The sequence below is a fragment of the Ipomoea nil genome, unplaced genomic scaffold, assembly GCF_001879475.1.
Source record: "Ipomoea nil cultivar Tokyo-kokei standard unplaced genomic scaffold, Asagao_1.1 scaffold3415, whole genome shotgun sequence".
NCBI lineage: Eukaryota > Viridiplantae > Streptophyta > Magnoliopsida > Solanales > Convolvulaceae > Ipomoea > Ipomoea nil.
Window position 1 is genome coordinate 315,271 of NW_017619843.1, and position 26,043 is coordinate 341,313.

General features: G+C 38.2%; 1 protein-coding gene and 1 long non-coding RNA gene across 2 annotated transcripts; both read right to left on the bottom strand.

Annotated features, from left to right (window-relative positions):
- Positions 1 to 1,802: 1,802 nt before the first annotated feature.
- On the bottom strand, positions 1,803 to 17,952 carry LOC109171313 (DEAD-box ATP-dependent RNA helicase 38-like). Its single transcript, XM_019320389.1, has 9 exons — positions 17,723 to 17,952; positions 17,308 to 17,601; positions 16,899 to 17,126; positions 15,807 to 15,872; positions 15,000 to 15,209; positions 14,796 to 14,921; positions 14,639 to 14,714; positions 2,760 to 2,974; positions 1,803 to 2,693 (listed from the first exon to the last, which is right to left on the bottom strand). The coding sequence occupies exons 1-9, from the start codon at positions 17,930 to 17,932 to the stop codon at positions 2,100 to 2,102; spliced, it is 2,019 nt and encodes a 672-aa protein (XP_019175934.1). The 5' UTR covers positions 17,933 to 17,952; the 3' UTR covers positions 1,803 to 2,099.
- Positions 17,953 to 24,731: 6,779 nt separating this feature from the next.
- Positions 24,732 to 25,607, bottom strand: LOC109171326. The gene is made up of 2 exons (XR_002052574.1): positions 25,278 to 25,607; positions 24,732 to 25,175 (listed from the first exon to the last, which is right to left on the bottom strand). It is a non-coding gene; the product is annotated as an uncharacterized LOC109171326 (long non-coding RNA).
- Positions 25,608 to 26,043: the final 436 nt, after the last annotated feature.

Consider the following 26,043-nt stretch of genomic DNA (forward strand, 5'->3'; position numbering starts at 1 on the left):
ACACCGGAGCGCGCTAGAGATCTGGAGCGTAGAGTAGCTAGTTTCCCTTTTTGGCCTGCGTGCCATGCTTATGTATTGACATCATTGAGGATTTTAGTTAATTATCCTGTGCACCTGAGTTCTCTAGCTCAGGTGTGGCATAGCACCCCATACTTTTATGTTGGATTTCGGGATTTAATGAGGAATTACCTTTATTATATAAGTTTTAAAAGTTTCAAAATTTCGGGGTGTTACAACTTGTGTTAATCATCGTTGGAGTCGGATTGTGATCCTTTCCTTGTTGAGTATGGTTTCATATCTTCGTTGTGATCCGTTGTTTGATTCCTATGATGGTGTTGTGTGTGTGGCTGTACCTGGATTGCACGATTAATGGTATGGGACATTAGTCACCATGGTACGGCAGTGGTCCTCGTGGTGGCCATGATGCGATTATGGAGTTTGTGAACTTTGTGTAAGGTTCACGTATTTGTTTAGGGTAACATTTGTTACCAAGGCATGTGTTGCCATGTGTGATCGGTACCCTCGTGTACTATGAAATCGGTGGTTTTGTTGGAGACTGTCGGAGAGGTGACGACGGTCCTCGGAGGAATAAGGTTGGACTTGGTGTACAGGGGTCCTGGAGGTACAGGTTGGAACTAGCTATAAGGTTGGGGGTAGCCATAAGGTTGGAACCGGGCATAAGGAAGGCATATCAATTCGTGATGGGTGATGTCACGAAGGCATGTGTTGCCATTGTTGTGTGTTTCTTTATTTGTGACATGTGTTGTCACAAAGGCATGTGTTGCCAACAGTAGTGTCTTTATTCTCTTGTGTTGTGCATGTCGGGTGTTATTCTACTAAGTGATGGTAGAATACGCCTTGAGCCGTTCTTGTGTGTCGTTGTACTTCTTGTTGTCTTGGGATGTGTTCCCTTATCTTTGCTGTGAGTGCATAGAGTCTTGTGTTTGACTTCTACTCTTGGATTTGAACTTATATATACTATATCCCGTTTCAGAAATGATTTTGTATATATATGTTATCTATGTATGATACTTCACATGTATTGGTGGGTTACCAGCATCATTCGCTGACCAGGCGTTGTCCCATATATTTATGTGTTTCTTTCAGGTGCTGAGTAGATGACAGCGTGGTCTATAGACAGTATAGATCCCTTGAACCTTGTGATGGTTTGGGCCTGCGTGCCTTTGTTAGACTCTAGACTTATTGTTGTTGGCTTTGTCTTTGGATAGAAAGATTATGTTGCAGATGTTTACGCTTGTGCGTCCACCGTTGGGTGGGCGTGGCATAGCACTCTATGTTTTCCATATATTCCATATTTAGTCTTCTATTGTGTATGTTTTTATGGCTAGTTATCTTCATGATTAAGGTTTAAATTAGTATGGAAATCGGGGGGTGTTACATATAGCTCAAAGGGCATTTTATTCATGTTTTGTTCTTGCAACTCTAGAGAGAGTGGAGAGAGTGGAAGGCCCTAATAATGAGAGCTAGGGGCCCTTTTATAGGCTCACGGAGGTGGCGGGTTTGACCCGCTGACTGGGTCCCGAACTGCTTGACCTCTACCCGACTATAGGCGGGAACACAGACCCAGGTCGGGGTATATATCCTATCATACATCTTAACAAGATTTTCCAACCCTAGACTCTAAATCTAATTGGCAAGATTTTCGAACCCTAGACTCTAAATCTAATTGGCACTAGGACCTCCAGGTATAATTGTGCAAGGATTTTTTACCTCAAAATTCGGCTCGAATAATGCAATGAGTTATAGACCGCAAGTATCATTTAGTCAAAGGCAAAGAATCATATAAAAAACTCAAGGAAGTAAACCATAAATAAACCATCAATGTCATGGACCAAAAAAAGTAATTCGTACATGGAAGAAATAGTTTGTGCAACATGATAAGTAACAAACACAATGTGTTCAGCGTGCACAATCAAAAGGAAGCAAAACATGATAAGTAACAAACACAATGTGTTCAGCGTGCACAATCAAAAGGAAGCAAGGAAAAACTAAAAGCTACTAAGTCTCGCGGGTGAGCCTGCATCTCTCCCCTCCCCGGTCGCCTGAGCGAGGTCATCTATGGTGTCCAGGATATGGATCTAGTCCAAAGGGGTCGATTCGGGAGCCGTGTTAAAGGTTGCAAAGCAAGTCTGCGAAGAGAGGATGACCGGTGGCCGAGTGCAAGGTGAGGTCGAACAAGTCCTGGCATCAATTGCGTCAATGAGCTCGATAGGAAACTCGGGGTTTGCAAACTCGGCAGGGAGACCCCATGCCTTGGGGTCGAAGGTCTCATCCCTCTGGCGAAGAACCGAGTAGATCCTTTGTTGCATAGTATACTCCCCCACATCATGCATCATCATCCCCTCCATGGTTACAAGCTCCCTCCCAGCTGTGATGCTCATCAAATTCTCGAAGACCTCATTCACATGTTTAGTGATGTAAGTCTTCACATCCTCCCTGAAGGCCTTGGAGCTCCGGTAGCGCGACAACATCGTGGTAAGGGCCTCCTTATGTGCCTTTTGTTTCCGGACACGCCAAGCAACTAACCAGGCACACTTGTCCTCTAAATCCATAAGTTTCACCTTCAACTCCTTTAGCTTGGACTCCACTTCCAGGCGAGCTCTCATCTCAATCGCCAAACGGGCCTGAATGAACCCCAAAACCTCATCATTGGCAACATAGCGAACGAGGGCCTGCATAAAGTCATAAGGTGAGAAACATGGTTAAGTAATGATTGCAAACCACAAGCAAACACATACCTCTCGCATGGGGGGTACTGGAGCATAAATCATAGGGTCAACCGAGTGAGTCGTGGAAAGAGTCAAGCTCGAGCTCGTATCCTGGTTGCGCAAGGAAGGAACCTGAGTTGCTGGAGGAGCTAGGCTACTCTCGCCCATCATTTGTCTCTTGGCAGCATCGCGACCATTCAAGCGACGAACGAGGTCTGCACGTGACTCATGGGACTCCGCCATATCTGTTACAAATAAGAGTTAAGCATCAAATATAAAGCTACTAGTATTTTCACCCGTGCATCATTGTTGTAATATATTAAGAATATTTAAATCAATATATAATTATTTAAGAGTTAATTTCACCAGAGGTCGCTTATCTTTCCTGACAATTCCAAATTTAATCCTAGACTATAGTTATTAATTATTGCGATTTATTCTATGATATAATTCTTACGTTAATATTCTTACTATTATTATTAACACATAATTACTTTTAGATATTATTATTACCACTTATATTATTATTATTATTATTATATTATTGTTATTATTAGTTTCTTTTCAAGTTCTGTTAGTATATAATGGCCGTGAGGCACAATAATAATATAACCATAATTAAATATTCTTGTATTGTATTCCGTGAGACATAATAATAATATAACAATAATTAAATATTCTTCAATTCTATATTCTTCTAGGATTTCTATTACCATCATTAATTATTCCCTAATTTATTACAATTAAATAATTTGACCAATTATAAAGAAAGATTATTAAATAATGCACGGGACAATTTTTTAATTAAAAATTTTAAAAATTCATAAATAAAACATAAGGTTCTCATAGGTTCCTCGAAAAAATACGTGATTTCAAAAAAATATTTGTCCAAAACGGACAATCGAGTCAAAAGTTAGGCTATCCTTATCCCAAAAATTTCTCTCACTTTCTAAAATGGGTCCCACTTCCACATCATCAATTTTGTATATAATAAAATAATATTAAAAGAAATAATAAAAATAAAAAAGACATAAAAAGTTGTGCAGTTGTCCTTTTGCAGCTTTTTCTTTCATTAGCAAATTCTCTCTCCTATTTCTATTTTAGCAATTCTCTCTCCAATTTCAATACACATCAGCATAAAAAAAGAATAAAAAAATGTATTCTCTCTCTTCCATGTCATTTAGAAAGGGGTAAAATTTTTGGGATGGGGTTAGCCTTATGCTTTTCCGAACTTTTGACACTTTACAACTTTAAAAAAATAATAGCAATAATCGCCGGCGAGGCGGCCGCGGAGGAGGCCGATTCCGGCCTTTCTCATCGCGGCCAGCGGCGCGATTTTTGCAACATTGATATATAGTATAGATATAGATTAGAATAGGAATAGTATTACACAATTTTATAATATTAGAATAGAACTTTAACGCAGAATTATTGTATGAATGAGAAAGTAGAAATCAATATATTTTATTAGGAAGAGAGATTTTTTAGGAATTGGGCGGGAAGTTAAAATTTCAGGATTTTATTTTTATATATAGTATAGATAGTATAGATAACAATAGGAATTGTATTACACTGTTTTATAATATTATAATAGAATTTTAACGCAGAATTATTGTACGAATGGGAAAGTAGAAATCAATATATTTGATTAGGAAGAGAGATTTTTTAGAAATTGGGCAGGAAGTTAAAATTTCAGGATTTTGTTTTTATATATAGTATAGATAACAATAGGAATTCTATTACACTATTTTATAATATTAGAATAGAATTTTAACGCAGAATTATTGTATGAATGGGAAAGTAGAAATCAATATATTTTATTACGAAGGGAGATTTTTTAGGAATTGGGCGGGAAGTTAAAATTTCAGGATTTTGTTTTTATATATAGTATAGAGTATAGATAACAATAGGAATTGTATTACACTATTTTATAATATTAGAATAGAATTTTAACGCAGAATTATTGTACGAATGAGAAAGTAGAAATCAATATATTTTATTAGGAAGAGAGATTTTTTAGGAATTGGGCGGGAAATTACAATTTCATAATTTTGTTTTTATATATAGTATAGATAACAATAGGAATTGTATTACACAATTTTATAATATTAGAATAGAATTTTAACGCAGAATTATTGTACGAATGGGAAAGTAGAAATCAATATATTTTATTAGGAAGAGAGATTTTTTAAGAATTGAGAGGGAAGTTAAAATTTCATGATTTTGTTTTTATATATAGTATAGATAATTCAAAGATGTTCTAATGTTGAAAGCAATGGTACGTTGTGTGTTTATTTATAATTTATGATTTGATATATGATATTTATATATCAATCCCGTCACGTCGCAATCTTCAACAATCTAAACTAAAGACATGTTTTTAGAGTTAGTGCCCGCATGGGTAGCTCAACTGGTCATAGATGTGAAATTTTGGAAGAATGACCAGGGATCGAGTCTCACCAACGGTAGTGAGGGGGGCTCCTTGTGCGCAGTGCGCACTGGTCTAGCCTCTGTGGTTCATGTTCAGTTGAGTCACCATGATTTACATCCTCCTAAATGCTCTGTCGGGTCGGGGTGTGGGGGCCCTTATTGTTGGAGTTCAGCCTTTGGAAGGATGTTTTTAGAGTTAGTTCACTTTCAAAATCTCAAAAAATTATCATTTGTCTTGATCATTGTATTATAGATGTAAAATATGGCTCAATATTATTAAAATATAATAATTTAACGTATTTTTAAAGTTATTTTCAAACACCATTTGATTCTAACTTGCGAATCATTCATGAATTAGTACTTTAAAAAAAAAAAATAGCTTTCACAACTAATAAGAATCGCAAGTTCAAACCTACCAAACTTGAGATACACATATATACCTCAAAACAAGCACTTCAATGGTGCATGTTTTTCGGTAAAAAAAATGTGGGAAGACATAAGAAAAAAGGAAGTTCATGGCATCATGTGACGGCAAGGAGCCATTAATATTTGGTGACTTTATTTTAATGTTTTGTGTGTTGTCATCATCGTTTCTATCTTGAAGATGAGTGAATGCGATAAATTACTTTATTTTAATGTTTTGTGTGTTGTCATCATCGTTTCTATCTTGAAGATGAGTGAATGAGATAAATTATTGTGATCTAGGAGCCATTAATATGTGGTGACTTTATTTTTATATTTTTTTGTGTCATCAACGTTTCTATCTTGAAAATGAGTGAATGAGATAAATGATGAGATATAGGGTATTTCTTAGCAGATTAACAAGTTCGTTATCAAAAGTTGAGTGAATGAGATAAATTATGAGATATAAAGTACGGATAGGCATGACCATGGTTCGGTTCGAACCGAACCGTGCACTGTTGAACTGAAACCGAAATAGAACCGTCCGCACGATTCCGGTTAAGGTTCGAGATGAAATGGAACCAGAACCATCGATTCTGGTTCCAAACTGAAAAATTTTAAAAATTTATAGTTTTTTTTATAATTTTTTTAATAAATCTGATTAGAACCGACAGTTCCAACCGAAACCGCCGGTTCTGAACCGAAACAGGAACCAGAACCTTACTTTAAGGTTCCAGTTTCGGTTTGGCCATTTGCGAAATCAGAACCGGAACCGCGATCACCCCTAAGTACGGAGTTGTAACACCCCGTGTTACGACCCCTAAAACCAAATTAATTAATTAATTACCATTAATTAACTAAAAGGGGTCCACCATAGTCCATGGACCCTTATCCCTAAAACCAACCCCTTAGTCCTATAAGGAATGGAATAGGCAAGCTCATACCATTTAGACCCTAATTAGGATTCTTAGGGGGACCCGCCACCTACCTGCTGCCCGAGAATCACTGCAAGGCAGCGGGCAGACGTCTGCCCGCCGACCACCCGTTGCCCAGAAGATCGTCGCCGGCGGGTGGCTCTCCACCCACCGGCTACCCACTGGTCTGTTACCCACCCCGGGTCCTCGGTTTCCCCGTTTGATGTTCCCCATTCCCCGTGGTGTCCCAACGGACCCCGTTTATCGTGCTTGAGTCTAGTTTGATGTTTCGGGTGCCATTCGTAGGATAGAAGAGTCTTAGGAATTGCATGCTAGTGAATCGGTAACCCGTTGGCCTAGGTGGAAGCTGCATGAACCCCTTATGACTATTTTTAGTATGTGAATGATCACACGTAAGTTTATTTATGCGTCTCCCCTCTTCCCAATGTGCTATTACGTGCTACAATGTGTTATGTGATGCATGATTCCCCAATTTGTTTGCGATCAAATTGGGTGTTCCTGAGTTGCGGTTCAGAAGTTGGCTGTGGTCAAATTGGTTACTTATGAGCTGCGGTTCATCTTCCTGGCTGCGATCAGTGATTCACTCCTTGGGCTACAGCCCACATGGGCCTCGTGTGCGGATGGTCCACCGACTGGACGCGCCAGCGGTGTGTAGGGCCACCAGCCTGAGGAAGGCCATAGCCCACCGAATGAGTGATCAGGCGGTGTGAATGGCTATGGTCGGCTACGATCCACCGAGTGAAGGGCCAGCAGTGTGTAGGGTCGTAGTCTCCGAGGATCATCGCCCACCGACTGAGTCCCTCAGCGGTGTGTAGGGCTTGATCCGCTACGATCCACCAACTGTGCTCGTCAACGGTGTGTAGGGTCGTAGTCCCCAAAAGAGGATCGCAGTCCACCGACTGAGCGCGTCAGCGGTGTGTAGGGCTGTGATCCGCCGTCAAAATATCGGCGATCTATACGGTTGGTTGCGATCAACCCCTTCATGCTGCGGTATGAGGTAGGGTGCTGCAGGGCCGTGTTAGTGCTATATGCACTAACCCTCATGTTCGGGGCATGCGATTGGTCCTGTGGCGCCACCAAAGTGTGCTTGTGTGACTTGAATGATGATTGAGTGATGATGTGAATGAATTGAAAGTGAACTGCGACCTTAAATATATGCTCTTTATTATACTATCTCTATATAACTGATTATCCTTGTTTAATGTGCTTATCCTTATCTGTTGAGTCTATCCCTTTATCCCTATCTGTTGAGTCTATCCCTGATTTTAAAGCTAGAGTTTCCTAAGTTTATATCTTCCTGCTTCAAAGTGGTTTTCGTATATCTATATATATCTACCTATATTGTATTTCAACGCGTTGGAGTGGGTTACCAGCATCATTCGCTGAACAGATATATTTGGCTTTCAGGCACAGATGAGTAGACACCGGAGCGCGCTGGAGATCCTAAGCGTAGATTAGTTAGTTTCCCTTTCGGCCTGCGTGCCATGATTATGTAATGATATTGCTTTGAGGATATTTAGTTAGTATAGCCTGTGCATCTGAGTTTTCCAGCTCAGATGTGGCATAGCACCCCGCACTCTTATGTTAATTTTGGGATTTAATGAGAATTCACCTTTCTATATAAGTTTTAAAAGTTTCAAAATTTTGGGGTATTACAGGAGTATTAGCATACAGCCTACTAGCGAAATAAAACTTATCGACTTATTTTGAATTGATTGACAAGTTAAAATATACAAAGTAGGACATTAAATCTATTTATCTTGCGCCAAGTACTTTGTACTCAGATAGCATGTGGTGTCTCTCCCATATAGGATATAGGAGGTCATGAGATTGAACCTCAGTGGAGGCGGCGGTATTGATTTTTCACTCTTTGTGCTTCAACAGGTTGAGAAAGTGTAGATGAACAAATACTACAATGTAATAAAGTCAATAATCTATTTATGCTAGTATAGTATATAAAAATGGGAGGTCATTGTTAGTAGTGTTACATTATTGGTACAATTATATGTAACATTATTCTTGTACATGTAGAGTTGATTTAGTCCTGTAACCATTAGCTATTATGTAGGGTTAGTTAGATAAGCTTTCTATCTCTTTTGTATCTCTGTAACAGTCTGAGTTTGAATCAACGTAAATCATTCACTCATCTGGTATCAGTTAGCTAGGTCATCCTCTCTCTCTCCTCCCCGAACTATTTCGACGAATTCTAGCGAAAGAACTATCACCGCCGCCACCATACCTTCTCCGGCCACCCCAAATAATTTGTCCATGGCATATCATTTTGTGTCGATGAAGCTCATCACCTAAAATTATCTTTTCTGGCGTACCCAGTTAGTACATTTTCTTCGAGGGCAGGGTTTGCTCGGGTTCGTTACCGACGATACCCCGTGTCCTCCGGCCACGGTGACTACCCCGGCCACCAGTGAGGCCGGCTCTGGAGGCACGACGTCCACCACCACGGAAAATCCGGCGCACGCTTTGTGGGAGCAGCAGGATCAGTCGATCCTGTCGCTGTTGATATCCTCCATGTCCGATGAAGTCCTCTATCTTGCCGTCGGTCGTGGCACTTCGCATGAGGTATGATCCTCCATCACGACTGCTCTAGGTTCATCCACACGGGCGAGATGCCTGAACCTTCTTGCACAATTCCAGTCTTTGCGGCAAGGTGATAGCTCTCTGGGAAAATATCTCGACAGAGCTCAATTGTTGGTTGAGGATTTGGCCCTCGCCGGCCGGCCCATGTCCTTGGATGAACAGAATTTGTATGTTTTCCGAGGACTCAAGCTGGAGTTTCGGTCAATTGCTTCATCGGTTGCTGCATCGGGCGCGCCAGTCTCAATTCCCTAGCTATCGAATATCCTTCAAGCCCAAGAATTCATCTGGGCGGATGAATTTTCTGCATCTGCTGGTGTTCCAGCTGGCGGGTCTCGCACGGCGTTGGCGGCCGGCCGTGGACATAATCATCAGACTGGTGGTCCTCGACATGCGGGTTCCGGTCAAGGGCGAGGCCGCGGCGGTGGACGCAGTCACGGCGACAACGACAGAAGCCGTGGTGGTGTTCCCCGCTGCCAAATACGCCGTTCCCAGGGGCATACGGCAATGTATTGCAACAGGCGTTACTCCGGCCAGCCGCCAGCGCAAGTGCATGCTGCGATTTCCGCCGATGAAGGCGCGGTGACGGTCGACGCATGGTTCCCGGATACCAGGGCCTCTTCGCACGCCACGCCCGATCCAACGATGATGACCCATTCCAAGCCAAATTCAGGCAGTGATGTGCTATGTGTGGGCAACGGTTCAGTTTGGGTATTTCTAATATTGGCCATGCAACGTTAAATTATGTGTCTAGACCGTTACAATTACACAATATCCTACATGTGCCTGATTTGTCTTTACAGTTATTGTCTGTTAACTGGTTCACTATTGACAATAATGTATTCTTTGAATTTCATCGTGATCATTTTCTTGTGAAGGACTATCAAACCAAGACGGTGCTCCTTAGGGGTCCTACCACGAGGGGTCTATATCGACGGTCATTGCCTCGGTCACATGTTGCGTTAATAACCGCTCGTGCTACGTCAGATGTTTGGCATCGCAGGCTTGGACATCCACATGAACGAGCCCAACTCCGTGTCTTACAAAAGTGTCCGGTCACTCCAACAAAATCAAGTGTGTTGCGGTTGTGTTCATCATGTCAACTCAGGAAATCGTCTCGTTTCCCGTTAGATAGAGTTATTTCCCGTAGTAATCAATGTACTCGACTTATTATACACTGATATTTGGTGGCTGGCACCCGTTATTTCTGCCGGGGGTTTTAGATATTTTGTTTTGTTTGTAGACAATCATTCACGGTTTTGTTGGTTTTACCCTTTGCGGTTAAAATTAGACATTTATAAAACTTTTGAGTCTTTTTGAGTCATGGTAGAACGCCAATTCTCGCGTTCTATCAAGTCTATCCAGTCCGATCTGGGGGGCGAGGGGGGGGGGGGGGGGGGAATACCACCGTTTACATACAATTTTTCAGTCCCTTTGCATCGTGCATATGCAGTCTTGTGCCTATACACATGAGCAGAATGGGCGAGTAGAGCGTCGAAACAGACATGTGGTTGAAACCGGGCTAGCCCTACTCGCAGAAATCTCAGTACCTTTGAAATACTAGGACTACGCTTTTGAAACTGCTTCCTATCTCATTAATTGTCTACCCTCGTCTGCACTAAATTACGTCAGTCCCTATGAGTCTGTCTACAACAAAACTCCACCATACCCCTATCTACGGCCCTACAATCGCCACAAGATAAAATACCGCTCTACACCCTGCATCTTCCTAGGTTATCCTGCGTCATATAGGAGTTATCGATGCATGGACCTAATAACTGGAAAGACCTTCATCTGTCGTTATGTCTGGTTTGATGAAAGTATTTTTCCCTATGCAACAGGTACACAAGGCGAGATGGTATCTAGTGCCTCGTGTAATACCGCACCATGGGCATCTGGTCCCTTAATACCATTCGAGCAGTCCACGGTGCTTCTTAATGAACCACCTTTGGCAGTTCATGTGCCGCCTTTATCAATCCAAGATCAACCAGGGGCTGCTACTGTCCCAGGTCGTGGACCCCGGGCTAGGTCACGGGTTCGGGCACAACTCCAAGAACGGGGTCATGTTATGCGTCTACGTCATATGACACGGGAAACTGACGAGCCCTTTCATGCTCTCACGGCCTCCGCGGACCCAACGTGCTACAGTCAGGCAGTTGGTCATCCTCAATGGAGAGATGCCATGAATCAAGAGTTCAATGCACTCCTACATAACAATACCTGGTGTAAAAGCAAGACTGGCATGAATATTGTTGGGTGTAAATGGGTATACCGCACTAAACAGAAGACCGATGGTACGATTGAACGACACAAGGCTCGCTTGGTTGCCAAGGGGTTCAATCAAGTAGCCGGCGAGGACTTCTTTAAGACTTTTAGTCCGATTGTCAAGCCGACCACGGTCCGCATCTTGCTCTCTCTTGCCGTGTCCCGTGGGTGGACTCTGCGGCAGCTTGATGTCTACAACGCCTTCTTAAATGGGCATCTTACAGAAACCGTATATATGCGTCAACCTCCCGATTATGAAGATCCCGTACATCCTGGTTATGTATGTTATCTACAGCGGTCCTTGTATGGTCTCAACCAGGCCCCGCGGGCCTGGTTTCAACGGCTCCATGAGATTCTCCTGACAACGGATTTTGTGGCCTCTAAAACTGATGTGTCCCTTTTTTATTACACATTAAGGCTCCGTTTGGAAAGCTGTAAAATGACTTTTGGAAAATGTTTTCAGGAAAATGAGTCATTTTCCTGAAAACATTTCCTTTTTCGGTGTTTGGCAACCCAACGTAAAACTATCTTTGTGTGTTTGGTTCATTTTCCAGAAAAATGAAAAGAATTGAATACTTCAAAATTTTAATTGTTTAATATTTTTGATAAAATCCTTCGGTGTATAAGCCTTGTAGATAATTTTGAACGTATATATATATATATATATATATATATATATATATATATATATATATATGTGTGTGTGTGTGTGTGTGTGTGTGTGTGTGTGTACTTTATATATATATATATATATATATATATATATATATATATATATATATATATATATATATATGTGTGTGTGTGTGTGTGTGTGTGTGTGTACTTTATAGTGTATATATATATATCATAAGTTAGGCATATATAATATTTAGTAATGTTCAACGAACTTCTTGCTTCTGCGCGTTTCAACTCTTTGAGGGACAAACTCAATGTTGTGTCTCCACCACCTTCAGCTTGAGGGGGTGTGTTAGTAGTGTTACATTATTGGTACACTTATATGTAACATTATTCTTGTACATGTAGAGTTGATTTAGTCCTGTAACCTTTAGCTATTATGTAGGGTTAGTTAGATAAGCCTTCTATCTCTTTTGTATCTCCGTAACAGTCTGAGTTTGAATCAACGTAAATCATTCACTCATCGTCATGAGTTCAAGCCTCTAGACGATTGACATGTAAAAATGGGAGGTCATTAGTTCAAGCCTCTGGACGATTGGGAGGTCATGAGTTATTGAGTTCAAGCTTCTGAACGATATTTTCAGTAGGTTAAGAAATTATATAAATACCATTTAATTGCCAAAGATTTTGTCCCATTTGGGAGGTCATGAATTCAAGCGTCAAGCCTCTAGAGTGGGAAGTCATGAGTTCAAGTCTCTAGACGATATTTCCAGTATGTTAAGAAATTTTATATGAACAAATATTACATTTAATAGGGTCAATAGTATTCAAAAAATAATAATAATAAGATTTAATTAAAATTAATTTTAAAATAATTAAATAATTTAAATAAACATTAATACAAAGTTTTAAAGTTAATAATTAGTTTGAATAATTAAAAACAAAATTATTATAAGTTTAAAAACTCAAAAATGATAAAAACTGCTACTTCTAAGCTACTGACAGGTCTCTAAATCTTCGAATGAGTAAAAATGTGTAAATTATATTTAGTACCTTGACTATGCAATTTTTATCAATTTTGGTCACTCTGATCAAATTGCTAACCAAATTTCACCGGAAAAACTTAATTCATCAATTAGGGTATAATCTGAGGAATAAAATCGTCTTTTAAAATGTGGTACGAATTAAGCAAATTTCGGTTGACCCAATTCAACGAGAATTGGCCAACTAGATGCATAATCGACCCAAGACTCGCCCGGCCAGTACTCCGTTAAGGGAGCAAAGAAAATGGCGCTCTTAGCATTACAATGCGTCAGCTCCAATGCAAAGGACATACCCAAAATGCCGGCCATTATTGACTCTGGTGAGCCTTCAACACCTAAGCGATATGGCTGTTGCGTGTGGACAGTGGTCACCGCCGTCTCCAGAATCCGCCAAAGGCGCTGTTTTTTCTCCCAAAGGGAAAAAGGACATGAACGGAAACCGCGATTTCAAGAACTCATCCCTCGCCCCAAAACCAAAACCAATTAATTTAAGTCATATAATTTCCAAATAAGTATTTGTCATATATATTGAGTGTATATGTAAATATATATCCAGTTTGGTCAATTCTCCCTGAAATTGGTCAATTGAAATTTGTTTAATTCAGAATACAGTTCAAAAGACAATTTTACTCGTATTATACACTAATTGATGAATTAAGTTTTTTTCGCGAAATTTGGTCGATAATTTGGCCGAAATAACCGAAATTAATAAAAATTGAATAGTTAAGTTACTAAATTAATACTTTTAAAAGTCGTGGACAGCAATTAACATGACCCATATAATCACAGAACCAAAATTGAAATTTACTCATCTTCGAATGGTCTCTACCCCATTTGGTGGTGGGAACTAGGCAGGGGTAACCTAGCATGTTAATCCTATTTAATAACTTTACATGTGCGTACATACATAAAGTTCTCAGAGGACAATGGGATAAAATTAGGGAAGTTCTCACAGGACAATGGGATAAAATTAGGGATGGCAATATGCTGTTCCCGTTGGGGATCCCCGGCCCCGTAGGGGACAAGGACGGGGACGGGAAAAAATTTTGGAGATTGGGAACGGGAATGGGGAATTTTTAAAACTCCCCAGCGGGAACGGGGATACCCTCCCCGTCCCGCCTCGTCCCCGAATAATTATTATAACTAAATTTTTTTTAAATTAGGACTTATGTTTTTATTTTTTAAAATTAAAAATTACATTAATTTTAGATTTTGACTAAGAGTTGATCGGGGACGGGGATGGGGACTATTTTTAATTCCCCGTCGGAGATGGGGAGGGACGGAGTCGGGGTTTCGGGGACGAGGACGGGGAGTATACTCCCTACCCCCGCCTCACCTCGCCCCGTTGTCATCCCTAGATAAAATAAAGAAGCAATTGAGGGGCAAGTTGGTTTGCTAGATATGGAGTATCCACCAAATGGGATTGACCACTTTTAGCAACTAATTATATGGATTCAATGTGACTCGGTCACACACTTTTTAAATAATACAACATTTGGTGGTGAGAATTATGAAGGGGCAACCTAGCATGTTAAGCGTATTTGATAACTAATACTTAAGTAGTTCAATTACCATATTATCTTTAAACAAGAAGCACCAAGAACAAAATCAAAATAGAGATTACCTTTGCAGCCAAAAGGTCCTGCTCTGCCAGTCCAATGGCCATATTGCACAGGAAGATCACAATTAACCAAATTGACCTAAAAAAAACAATTTAAACTGGTTAGGTTTGTGATGGCATCAAATGATAGAGATGAGAGTACTGAGAAAGAAGGCTATACATGTGATTGGTCACATCCCCGAGCAAGAAGATCCGTTGATATAAGAACTTGTGTAAGATCTTCCTTCAACTCGTTGATAATTTTATCTCTGTCTTCTTGCTTCAGAGCACCTTGAATTGTTGAAACCTAATAGCCATAGCCAAGAGATTTAAACAACATATGAGAACTGTTTCTGGTACGAAAATAGATAATTGTCTGCCCCACCTTTCGCGCCAATTCAAGTATTTTATCCTTAATCACCATGACCTCTGAAAGTTCATCAGGGCATTGTCCCTTATTCTGCTTCACAGACTCCAGTGAAAGTTCTTCCTTCTTTACAACAAGATGATTGTAATCTTTTACAAAGAGGTCTTTAACAATTTTCGGCACAAAACCCTCGACAGTTCCATTTAAGGTTGCGGAAAACAGGAGCACCTGGTATTATATTACCATAATATAAAGTTATCCGTGTAAGACTGTAAGTTATAATAAAAGCAAAAGTTTTATAGAGGTACAATATCACATTAGAATTATTTGTTGATTAAAAAAAGAAAAAAATAAGTTTATACAGCTCTTTTACCTGTAAAATATTATACCTATAAGATATCTTTCTTTTTTTTTTTTTTTTTTTTTTTTTTTTTTGAAACACACAAGTGGAAATAACTATAGGGTATCTAAAAGAAAACAAGTACGTACTCCAGTCTCAACTTCTCTAAAATACATAATATGCATTCTCAAGGTCTAGCTCTACCACCAATGAAGCAAAAAAGCAACACATCATACACAACTTGTAGGCCAACAAGACGTCATATTTGTTTAGTTGATAGCCAAACTAAGACGATCGGTACTAAAGCTTGGTTGAGTCACTAGTAGCATGCAAAAGACATCTTGTGGTGTGGGGGGTGCTTAACTGCTTACTAATCAATAATTGAATAAACAAAAAACAGAACTATCAAATAATAACTATATGGAAGACGTGATTCTTAACACATTAGAAATTAAACTTCATGTTAGAATAATCTGATCACTAACCTGGCAATTGGCTTTGCCTCTGACAATAGCCTTCATTATTTTTATGGAGTCATCCTGAAAGCCACTCTGCATTGTTGGGGAGATATCAAGATGTTAGTTGTTAGGTGGAAAAATCTCAAAAAAATAATCCTACGAAAAGATTATTATTATATGGGAAAACAGAAAAAATTGAGAAGGAAAAAGTAGAAAAATCCCAAAATAATAATCCTACGGAAAGATTATTATTATATAGGAAAGCAGAAAAAACTGGGAAGGAAAATGTGGAAAATTTGGGTAAAGGTTAGCACGAGTTTGAACGCAATGTTCTTTTCCTTAAAACCTTGGCCTAGGTTTTACGTTCCCGATGTTCCCGGCAAACAAAGCAAAGCTATAGGGTTGTTGGAATTTGATTTGCACCCCGTAAGAGAGCCTCTATGCTATACAATTCTACAAGCTGCAAAAGAGCTCTTGTATAAAAGGGGGGCAAATCCTCTTTCCAAACCAATGTGGGACAAAGCTCACTTTTCCCCTTCATTTTCCAACTCAAATGGGTCTACTTTGAGAATCAATATTTCATTCACTCATTATCCGTTTTGAGCGTACAAATATATCAATCTCTTCGTCTCACTAAGAAGAACCTGAATCCACTTTGACTCGACCCAAATCGGAAGTGGACCCCACTGATAATTGTACCCCCAAATAACCACTTAATATGTCATTTTATGTCATTTTAAGCTATTTTTTCCAACATTAGTTGCCATTGTTTTGGAGACCAATCATTGGTGAACACATTCAACACATTGAAATCATCAACAAGAACTCAATTTGCACTCCAGCTAAATCAATTTAATCACCCGAGTAGAAGCAATCCATGCATGCCAGGCATTGCCAGCTTTTATCATTTTGGTTGGTAATTCTGGTAATTCAAAAATTCAATTTACTAAATCAAGAAATTGGCTCCTCAGACATCTGGCCATCTGGGGTCTCTTACCCTTCTAGAATGCAATGATCAAATGAACAACTTCACCAAAACTTTTGCCGGCATAGAACTTAAGTACAAAGTATAAACTAAAAGCACTTTCTGCGGATGTTTCTCACAGAAAATACATTTACCTCTGCTAACATGTTGTCTGCCTCATCAAACACAAGAATCTTCATACAACTTGTGCCCAGCTTCTTTGCTACGACCCACTTATGTATGGTTCCAGGGGTACCAATTATAACTTGAGCTGTAACAGGAGGTCGTTTATTTATTGGAATATAGTTGGCAGGATCTGCTGGTATTGCCAATTCTGATGTTATACCAGTATACTTCCCCATCTTCAACATAACTTCTATATTCTGCAACCAAAGTCTAAATCAATTGCCAACTTCTTATATAGTAATAAACTATCTGAGCATTAGTGAGTTAATTTTCATTCCAATAATCTACTATATAAACATTAGTCCATAACAAGTCAATCTCAAAAAGCTTGGATCTTGGAATGCTAACAAGGCTTGCAAACAGTCACACATGACCCACCTGAATGGCACGTTCTCTAGTGGGACAAATACAGAGAGCCTGAGGGGCAGCGAGCTTGGGATCAACTCGGCTCAACATTCCAAGCACAAAGCACGTCGTCTTACCGGATCCATTGTGAGCCTGGGCAATAAGATTCTTGTTCGGCGGAGTGAGTATCATAGGCAGACAGATTCCCTGAATTTTACTCAGCCTCTCAAACTTCATCTCCACATATAATCCCTTCAGCAACTCCGGAGTCAAGTTCAAGTCTTCGAACCTTTTGGCGGATTTATACAAAGTATCGCCAGATGTAACCTAATGTGCAGAGAAAAGCTAATTAAATCCTAGCTTAGCCAGCCTTGAGGTCAGAACCGCAAACAAACTTACTCGCAATTAAGCATAAACACTAGTAGAGAAAGAGGGAAAGAGTGCTTACAGCTTCGATACTGGCGTCGTCAGGGTCAGAGAGGGTTTTGTAGACACTTTTGGACTCATCCATGGCTAGAGAGTCCATACTGGAGGTCGATGATGCCTCCGCTTCCTCCGTCTCGTCTGCTACGTCGGCCAAACACTTACTCAGCTGAGGTTTCGTCTCATCCTCCATCGCCAAGGCGGCGGCGGCGGCGCAAGTACTGTTGTCGGCCATTGGAACTCGAGATAGTCTCCTTTATATAATGTAAGCATGGCAACTCTTGTTGACTTGTTCAAGGTAAACGTAGAACTCAAGAAAGATAATATTGAAAAGAGTTTATTACGAAAATCATCCCTCCACAGTTGTGAAATTATTAACTTAGTCCTTAATAATTTTTTGTGCTCAATTAAATTTTCAATTTTGTAAATATTAATCAATTTGATCCTTCGTTTATTTTGTCGTGTAAAATATTCGTTAATTTGATATTAAATTGATAATTTTTGTTATAGTCAATGGACCATTTTAATTATTAACTTTCAGAAAAAAATAGTGTATGTTATGATCGAAATGGTCTTTTGACCATAGCAAAATTACCAATTTCGACCGGAGTCAACAAATGTCTAACGGCAAAATAAATGAATGGCCAAATTAGTTAACATTTTCAAAATTGATGACATAATTATACACGAAAAATTATATATATATATATATATAAATATATATATATCTACTAAACTAATAAGAGTCCAAGAGAGTTAGGCCTATAATAGGAAGAAAAATGGCGGTCAAATTTTTCAATCAAATGAATGGCTCAGATTGATCAGATTTTAATTTTTCCCTAAGATTTTCTAATTTATCATCAATGAATATGATTATCCGTTAACTTTTCCGTTAAATATGATCTTTTTCGTTAATTTTTGTTAGTTCACCGTTAACTTACACATTGATTTCAATAAGAAATGTCTTAGGCTCAAACTCCATCCCAATCAAAGTTGGCATAATTAGTACTCTATTTTACTCTTATTAAATTTGGTACTCTATTTTACTCTTATTAAATTAAATAATAATTTAGTAGCTACAACAAAAAATCATATATATGCATTTCTTTAATTTAGAATTATGTGTCTACAATGTCTTTATAAAAAAAAATTATTCATTATCAATAAATTAAATAAGAGAAATAATTTCATTAGTTATTAGGGCTGTGCATAACCGAAGGAATCCGACAAACCCGCCCGGTCCGAAATCCGCAACACAGCATCTGACCCGATCTGTATCCGAAGAAGCGTTACCCGAACCGAAGGCTTAAACGACGTCGGATTAGAGGGTTCGGGATAGGGTAGTGTAAAATCGCATCCGACCCGCCCGAAATATATTAGGATTTTCACACCCCTAGTACTACACGACGTCGTATTAGCTAAGTATATAAGCGTATGTTGATCAACTCATTTACCCTAGCTCTTCATTTGCGCAGTCGCAGACCTGAGACCTCAGCTTCTCTACTCTCTACTCTCTAGACTCTTCGTCTCTTCTCTAAGACTCTGAGTTCTCTGGTCTGATCTTCTCACTTCTTACTTCTTAGTTCTCTAATTCTCTCAGTTTATGGGACTCTAACTCAGAGTTTGATCTCTTCTCCTCTCTTGTTCTCCGATGGTCTCTCTCTGAGTCTCTGTTACTTTAGAACCCTAGTTCTAAAGTCTAAATCTCTCGAATCTCAGACATCTTCGAGACTACGATAGTCCGATTGTCCAGTTCTCCGGTGGACGGTGGTGGAAGCCCTTCTCGTGGTGATTACAGAGTAGAGACCCTTGTTTTCCGGGGAATATTCAGGGGAAATCAAGTAAAGCTGAAACCCTAGTTTTTATATTTATGATTTGTTGATTTTATTCACTGCATGTTGAGTTGTTTGTGTTGTATTGTGAATATGTTATATTTTTTTTTGTGGAAGTTATTGTAACCGCAAACCCTAGTTTTTTTTTTTTTTAATGTATGATTTATTGATTTTAGTCACTGGCTCATTGAATGTTGATTTGTTTGTGTTGTATTATGAATATCAGAATATGTTATATTATAATGGTGGAAGCCCTTAACTATGACTTGTGATATATTCTGATTATCTTATGTTTTGAATCTTCTGATGGTGGAAGCCCTTAACTGAAAAGTGTTGTGATTATCCGATGTTTTGTGATGTACTGATGTTATATTGTTATGTGATCTATTCTGAAATCTGAATTGTGATGTCCCTTAAAAAGTTAAAGGCTTAAATCTGAAATGGTGGAAGCCCTTAACTGAAATCCAGATAATGATGAACTGGATAAAGTTCCTGAATCTAGATTTCTTTGTGAATATGTTTATGGATGTATGACCCTTAAATGTTCTTAACTGTTTGTGCATAATGTAAATATGTAAATGTAATATTATGAAATCTGGATAGATGATGACACAAATAAGTGTCTGAATCTGGATTTCTTTCAATTGTTTGTATGCTTGATTGCTTTATCTGTTATTCTGTATGACAAACAATTGTTTGAAATCTGAATGTTGATGCCCATCTTTTTAGATGGAGAGCATCAGTCAACCTAGTTCTGGACCACAACCTTCAACTCAGGAGGGAAAAGGACAACCCCAAGGCACTGAGATACCTCAGCAGCCTCAGGTGACTCCTGTTGTTCCACATAAAAAGAGAAAAGAGGTTGAGTCCAGATCCAGGGTGTGGGAGCACTTTGTAAATATACATGATAAAGAGAACAATCTGATTGAGGGGAGGTGCATATATTGTTCTAAGATATTTTGTTGTCAGCCAAAAAAACATGGCACTTCCTCTTTAAGAAATCATATGGTGGTTTATCTTAAAAATCCTCACTCGAACGATACAAGGCAATCACTTCTGACTTTCAATGCTGTCTCATCCTCTGTACCAAGGGGTTCTGAAGGGGTAATGGGGGAATTAGGCACATGGGTGTTTAACCAGGAAGCCATTAGGAGGGCTTTGTGTGAGATGATTATAATAGATATGTTGCCCTTTAGGTTTGTTGATGGGATAGGGTTTAGGCGATTTATTCTAGTTGCCTGCCCAAGGTTCCAAATCCCTTCTAGGTGGACAGTTTCAAGGGATATTTTCCAAAGATACCTAGATGAGAGATCAGTCCTTAAACAAATTTTTAAGGATTGTTCCCAAAGAGTCATCTTAACCACTGACACATGGACCTCTGTACAGAGGATAAACTACATGTGCATTACTGCACATTTCATTGATGATCAGTGGAAGCTCAACAAAAAAAATCATAGCCTTTGTCCCTGTTTCATCTCATAGGGGAGAGTATATAGCCAAGGCCTTGGAGACTTGTTTGGTTGAGTGGGGTATTAAGAATGTTTTTACTATCACAGTTGACAATGCCTCTTCCAATGATACTGCCATGGGATTTTTTAAGAGTAAGTTGATGTCTTGGGGTACCACTTCTGTAAGGTCTAAGTACATTCACATGAGGTGTATAGCCCACATTCTGAATCTGATGGTGCAAGATGGGTTGAAGTTTGCTGATATTTCAGTTAAGAGGGTTAGGGAAGTAGTTAGATGGGTTAGGAACTCCCCTGCAAGGCTAAAAAAAATTAGAGATCTTGCTGAACTTATTGGGGTGGAAGCCAAATCAGCTTTGCAGCTGGATGTTCCTACAAAATGGAATAGCACATTTATGATGTTGAACACTGCAATCCAGTACCAGGCAGTCTTTGATGCCTATTTGGGAAATGATCCCTCATTTTCTGATGACCTTGGTACCTCTGTGCCTACTTTTATGGATTGGTTTGATGTGAAAGTTTGGTAACTCTGCTAAAAACTTTCTATGACATGACTGTGAGAATTTCTGGTTCTCTTTATGTGACATCTAACACTTTCTTCAGTGAGACTCTGTTAGTTGCATGTTAGTTGACATGACTGGTGGTGAATCTGGATCTGAAAAGGTAAATTCCATTCCTGTTAAAGTGTTAACTGTTTAACAAATCTTTCTATTTAACTGTTAATTCTTTGCTTTTTTTTTTTACAGGAAATGGGCACCTAAATAAAAACTAAGTTTCTGAAATATTGGGGGGACCCTGAAAAAATGAACTGTGTGATCTTCTTTGGCACTATTTTGGATCCTAGAAATAAGGTTGAGTACATGCCTGCCCAGTTAACTCAACTTTATGGTGATGATAAAGGCAAAGCCTATTTTGAGAAGGTCCAATCTGCACTTCTTGAGCTGTACAATGATTATGCTGCCACTTACTCTGTGGATGTGAACACTGAACCAGCTGCCGTTGCCCAACCTTCTCAAACTGTGAGTGTGCAGCCTAGTGCTGTAACTGTTGGTAGGCCACAAGGTAAGTTGAAAAGTCAATTGAAAAGGCAAAGGATGGAGAGTGGTGGAAGCCTTAAACAGACTGACTTGCAAATATATTTGAGTGAGGCCATTGTGGAAGATAAGGTTGATTTTGATATCCTAAAATGGTGGAAGGTGAACTCTGAAAGACTGCCAATTCTCTCTAAAATGGCAAGGGATATTCTTGCAGTTCCAATATCCACTGTGGCTTCTGAAAGTGCTTTTTCAACCAGTGGTAGAGTGTTGGATCCATTTAGGAGTTCCTTAACTCCTAAGATTGTGGTAGCTTTAATTTGTACACATTATTGGTTGAGATTACCAAATCAACCTATACAAATTGAAGAAAATATTGATGATTGTGAAAGGCTTGAAAAAGGTAATTAACTACTACTTAAATACTTTCATTATTATGTATTTTTTTTATGATACTTAATATGTGTTTTTTATGTGCAGAGTTGCCAACTGGAGTTAGGACTACTGGAACTTCCCTACCAACCATTGCAGTAATGTTCATTCATTCTACTCTCAGTTTTATATTTAGCTGTTATTCTGTTCTCTTAGAAAATTAGATTATCATTCTGTTATGAGTTATGGCTTATGAATTCAATTATGGAAGTGTTTTTTACTGCCTCAGCCCCTTCCACAGTTCCACTTGATTGAACATTTGAACATCAGGTTACAGGCTTACAGCTTGACAGGTATGTGCAGTAGTATGGGCTATGATGATGCTTCCACCTTTGTCTGAATCAAAGGACTTGGGGTTGGTATGTTGCTCAAGTTTTGGATTTTGTTCCAAAACTTTAGAAGCAATTTCCCTCAAATCTTAATGATATGAAAACACAGCAATCTGAGCCTGTTTTGGATTTTTGAGCCAAAAATGTTAAACTGTTATTTTTTCAGTTTTTTTCTTTTTGTTATTTGTTATTTAAGTTTGCACCTTAAGCAGGAAGATGAGGAATGCTGAGTGCCTGAGTTGTTGGTTTGCTGAGTTGCTGTTGCTGCATTTAGTTTTTGAATGGTGCCTTAACAACTGATTTTTTGAGAATTTGAATCTGTAAACTGTTTTTGAATTGTAACTTGTAAGTTGTAAGCTGTAAAGTTGTTAGCTTCATTAACTTGTAACAAGTTACTTGTTAGCTGTTAGCCTGTTAGGGGCATTAGGCATAGCCGAATATGGCTAACTTTTAAGTTGTGAACTTGTGATTTTGAAGTTGTAAATTGTTAACTACTAGTAGTTACTACTTACTACTTAGAAGTTAACAAGTTACAACTTAATTAGTGTTGATTTACTTATTTAGTAGTTAATTTGTAGTTTTTATGAATTTTTTATTCATATCCGATTTAGTCCGAAATCCGATGTAAACTGTCCGTAATCCGAGTTTTACATATCCGATAAGTTTACACTTAGAAAATAAACGGATAGGGTTTAATAGTTGTAATCTGAAAACCGAACGGATTCTCATTCCCGAAAACCGAACCTGCCTGATCCGTCCAATGCACAGCCCAATTAGTTATATTTTCTTTATTTTTCTCGAATATAAAAATTCTTTACATTCAAATTCATCAATTGATTATATTCACTACATGGTCCCTACAATGCCTTTATTAAAAAAATAATAAATTATTCATTATCAATAAATTAATTAAGAGAAATAATTTTATTAGTTATATTGTCTTTATTTTTCTCCAATTAAAAATTCTTTACATTCAAATTCATCAATTGATTATATTCACTACATTGTCTATTATATATTTTGTGCACTATTTTTTTAAAATAAATATCAAAGTTATAATACAAAATAATGCTATATATTTATTTACCAAGTATTTTATTAATACCATGAAAAAATTTTAAAAAATATAATTAATAAAGCCAATCATATTAACCACTTAAGGGATTTGTTGACAAAGAGAGTATTCAAATCACACAACAAATTGAAGTGAGAACTATCTCACAATGTCTTTGTTTGACCAGCCCTATATGGATTATAGTTCCAAACATGATAATAACAAATTAAACATTCTTCCAAAAGGCTGAACCCCAACCCTAAGGGCCCCCCACACTCCGACCCGACAGAGCATTTGGGAGGATGTAAATCATGGTAACTCAACTGAACATGAACCACAGAGGCTAGACCGATGCTCACTGCGCGCAAGGAACCCCCTTACTTTGAGAGGTAGCTCCCACACTGCCGCTGGTGAGACTCGATCCCTGATCATTCTTACAAATTAAACATTAATAGTACATTAAGTGGGAGCTAAAAATTTTAAAAGAAATAGAAAGTTTTAAAAAATAATTTTGCAAAGTTCCATTGATATGATAGATTGAAGGGGTACATAAATACCTAGATTAAGTAATGCCAGAAAAAGACGGTGCATATTTACTTCCACAGGAATAAATTAGTTGTGAAGTAAGAGACAACATTTAATTGTTTTATAATTCATAGAATACATATCAATGTAATGAAGCTCTTATATATATTCTGCAACTGAGATAGGACTCCCTCTGAACTGAAAAGCTCACTAGCCCAAGATACTCAGATACAAATATTAACAAATTAGTGCCTGCAAAACACTTAATCACTTATAGTCACATATACAAATGAAAATTGAAAAGAATGTAAAATCTTGATAATGCTCTTTATATGCTTAACAAGCTCAGAATCAGAAGACTATTCATGCGAATGCTCTGCAATTTACAAGCAATCAAGCACAACCCAAGTCCACAAATATCCAGTACTCATACGACTAAAACTAAGAAATCAAAAATTGAAAATGACGGGATGAAGCAATTACCAGGAACATTGTATAAGCCAGAGATTATGATATAAGGTTCTATATACATATATTACAAAATCACACAGAATCTGCAACCAGATGATAATATAAGGATCTATAAAAATACATATATTACAAGCAAAAATAAAAATTAAAAAAAAAACTTTAAAAAAAAATAAAAAAGGAGTGCATCTCTTGGATTCCTTGGACGAAATTCTGAATTGAATTATGCAAAATATCAACACCACATAAAGGAGCTGTAGACATCACTAAATTTAATATCTTTTCTTGTAGTCAACAGCAAATAATTTCACTTCCGCTTTAGATTTCATCAAAGCAAACTACCAAAAAAAAAAAAAAAAAAAAAAGAGGGAGGAATACGTAAAACAGTAACTTCTCCGTTTTTCTTCTACACCGAAAAATTACAGGAAGATAAAACTCACGAGTCGAGGAAATAATATATAAATTGATGCGAAAATGGTGAGGATCATGTTCCAACAGGCTGTGCATCTCGTCTGTGAAATGAAGCAAATAGCACTAAATTTCGGGCTCAACTCATTTGAAGAAGACGGCTATTCCGCAAAGCTACTGGGAAACGAAACCGTAGAAGATGGCGATTCTGAGCTCGACTCATTTGCTACTTCCATTGAAAAAACTCATAACCAATCAACAAAACCCTACAACTTGCTATCACTGAGAGATAGAGAGCTCCTGTGAGCAGATGAGATAAAAAGAAGGGATGGAGTGGTTGCTAACTTTTCCCTAAATGGCGATATGAATAGTTGGAGAAAGAAGAAGACCACGGGGAAGAATTGAAGAAAACAATCATAATGGCAAAGTTGTAAATTTATAAAAAGTGGGGTGCCATTTTTCAAGGACAAATTGCAATTCTCAATTATAACTATAGGGGCGATAATAATAATAATAATAATAATAATAATAATAATAATAATAAATTAATAATAATAATAATTTTTTTTTTTTGAAAGTTACTGGTTCTATTACATTGTAGAATCTGTTCATATACTTTCTCAACCTACTGAAACACAAAGAACCAATAACGCCTCCACTGAGGCCCGAACTCATAATCTTCCAAATGGAAGTCCAACCCGGGTACCATTATAATAATAATAATAATTGTTTTAAAAAATAAAAAATATATATAATTAAGTCAATCATATTAACTACTTGGGCGCTTTATTGACAAAA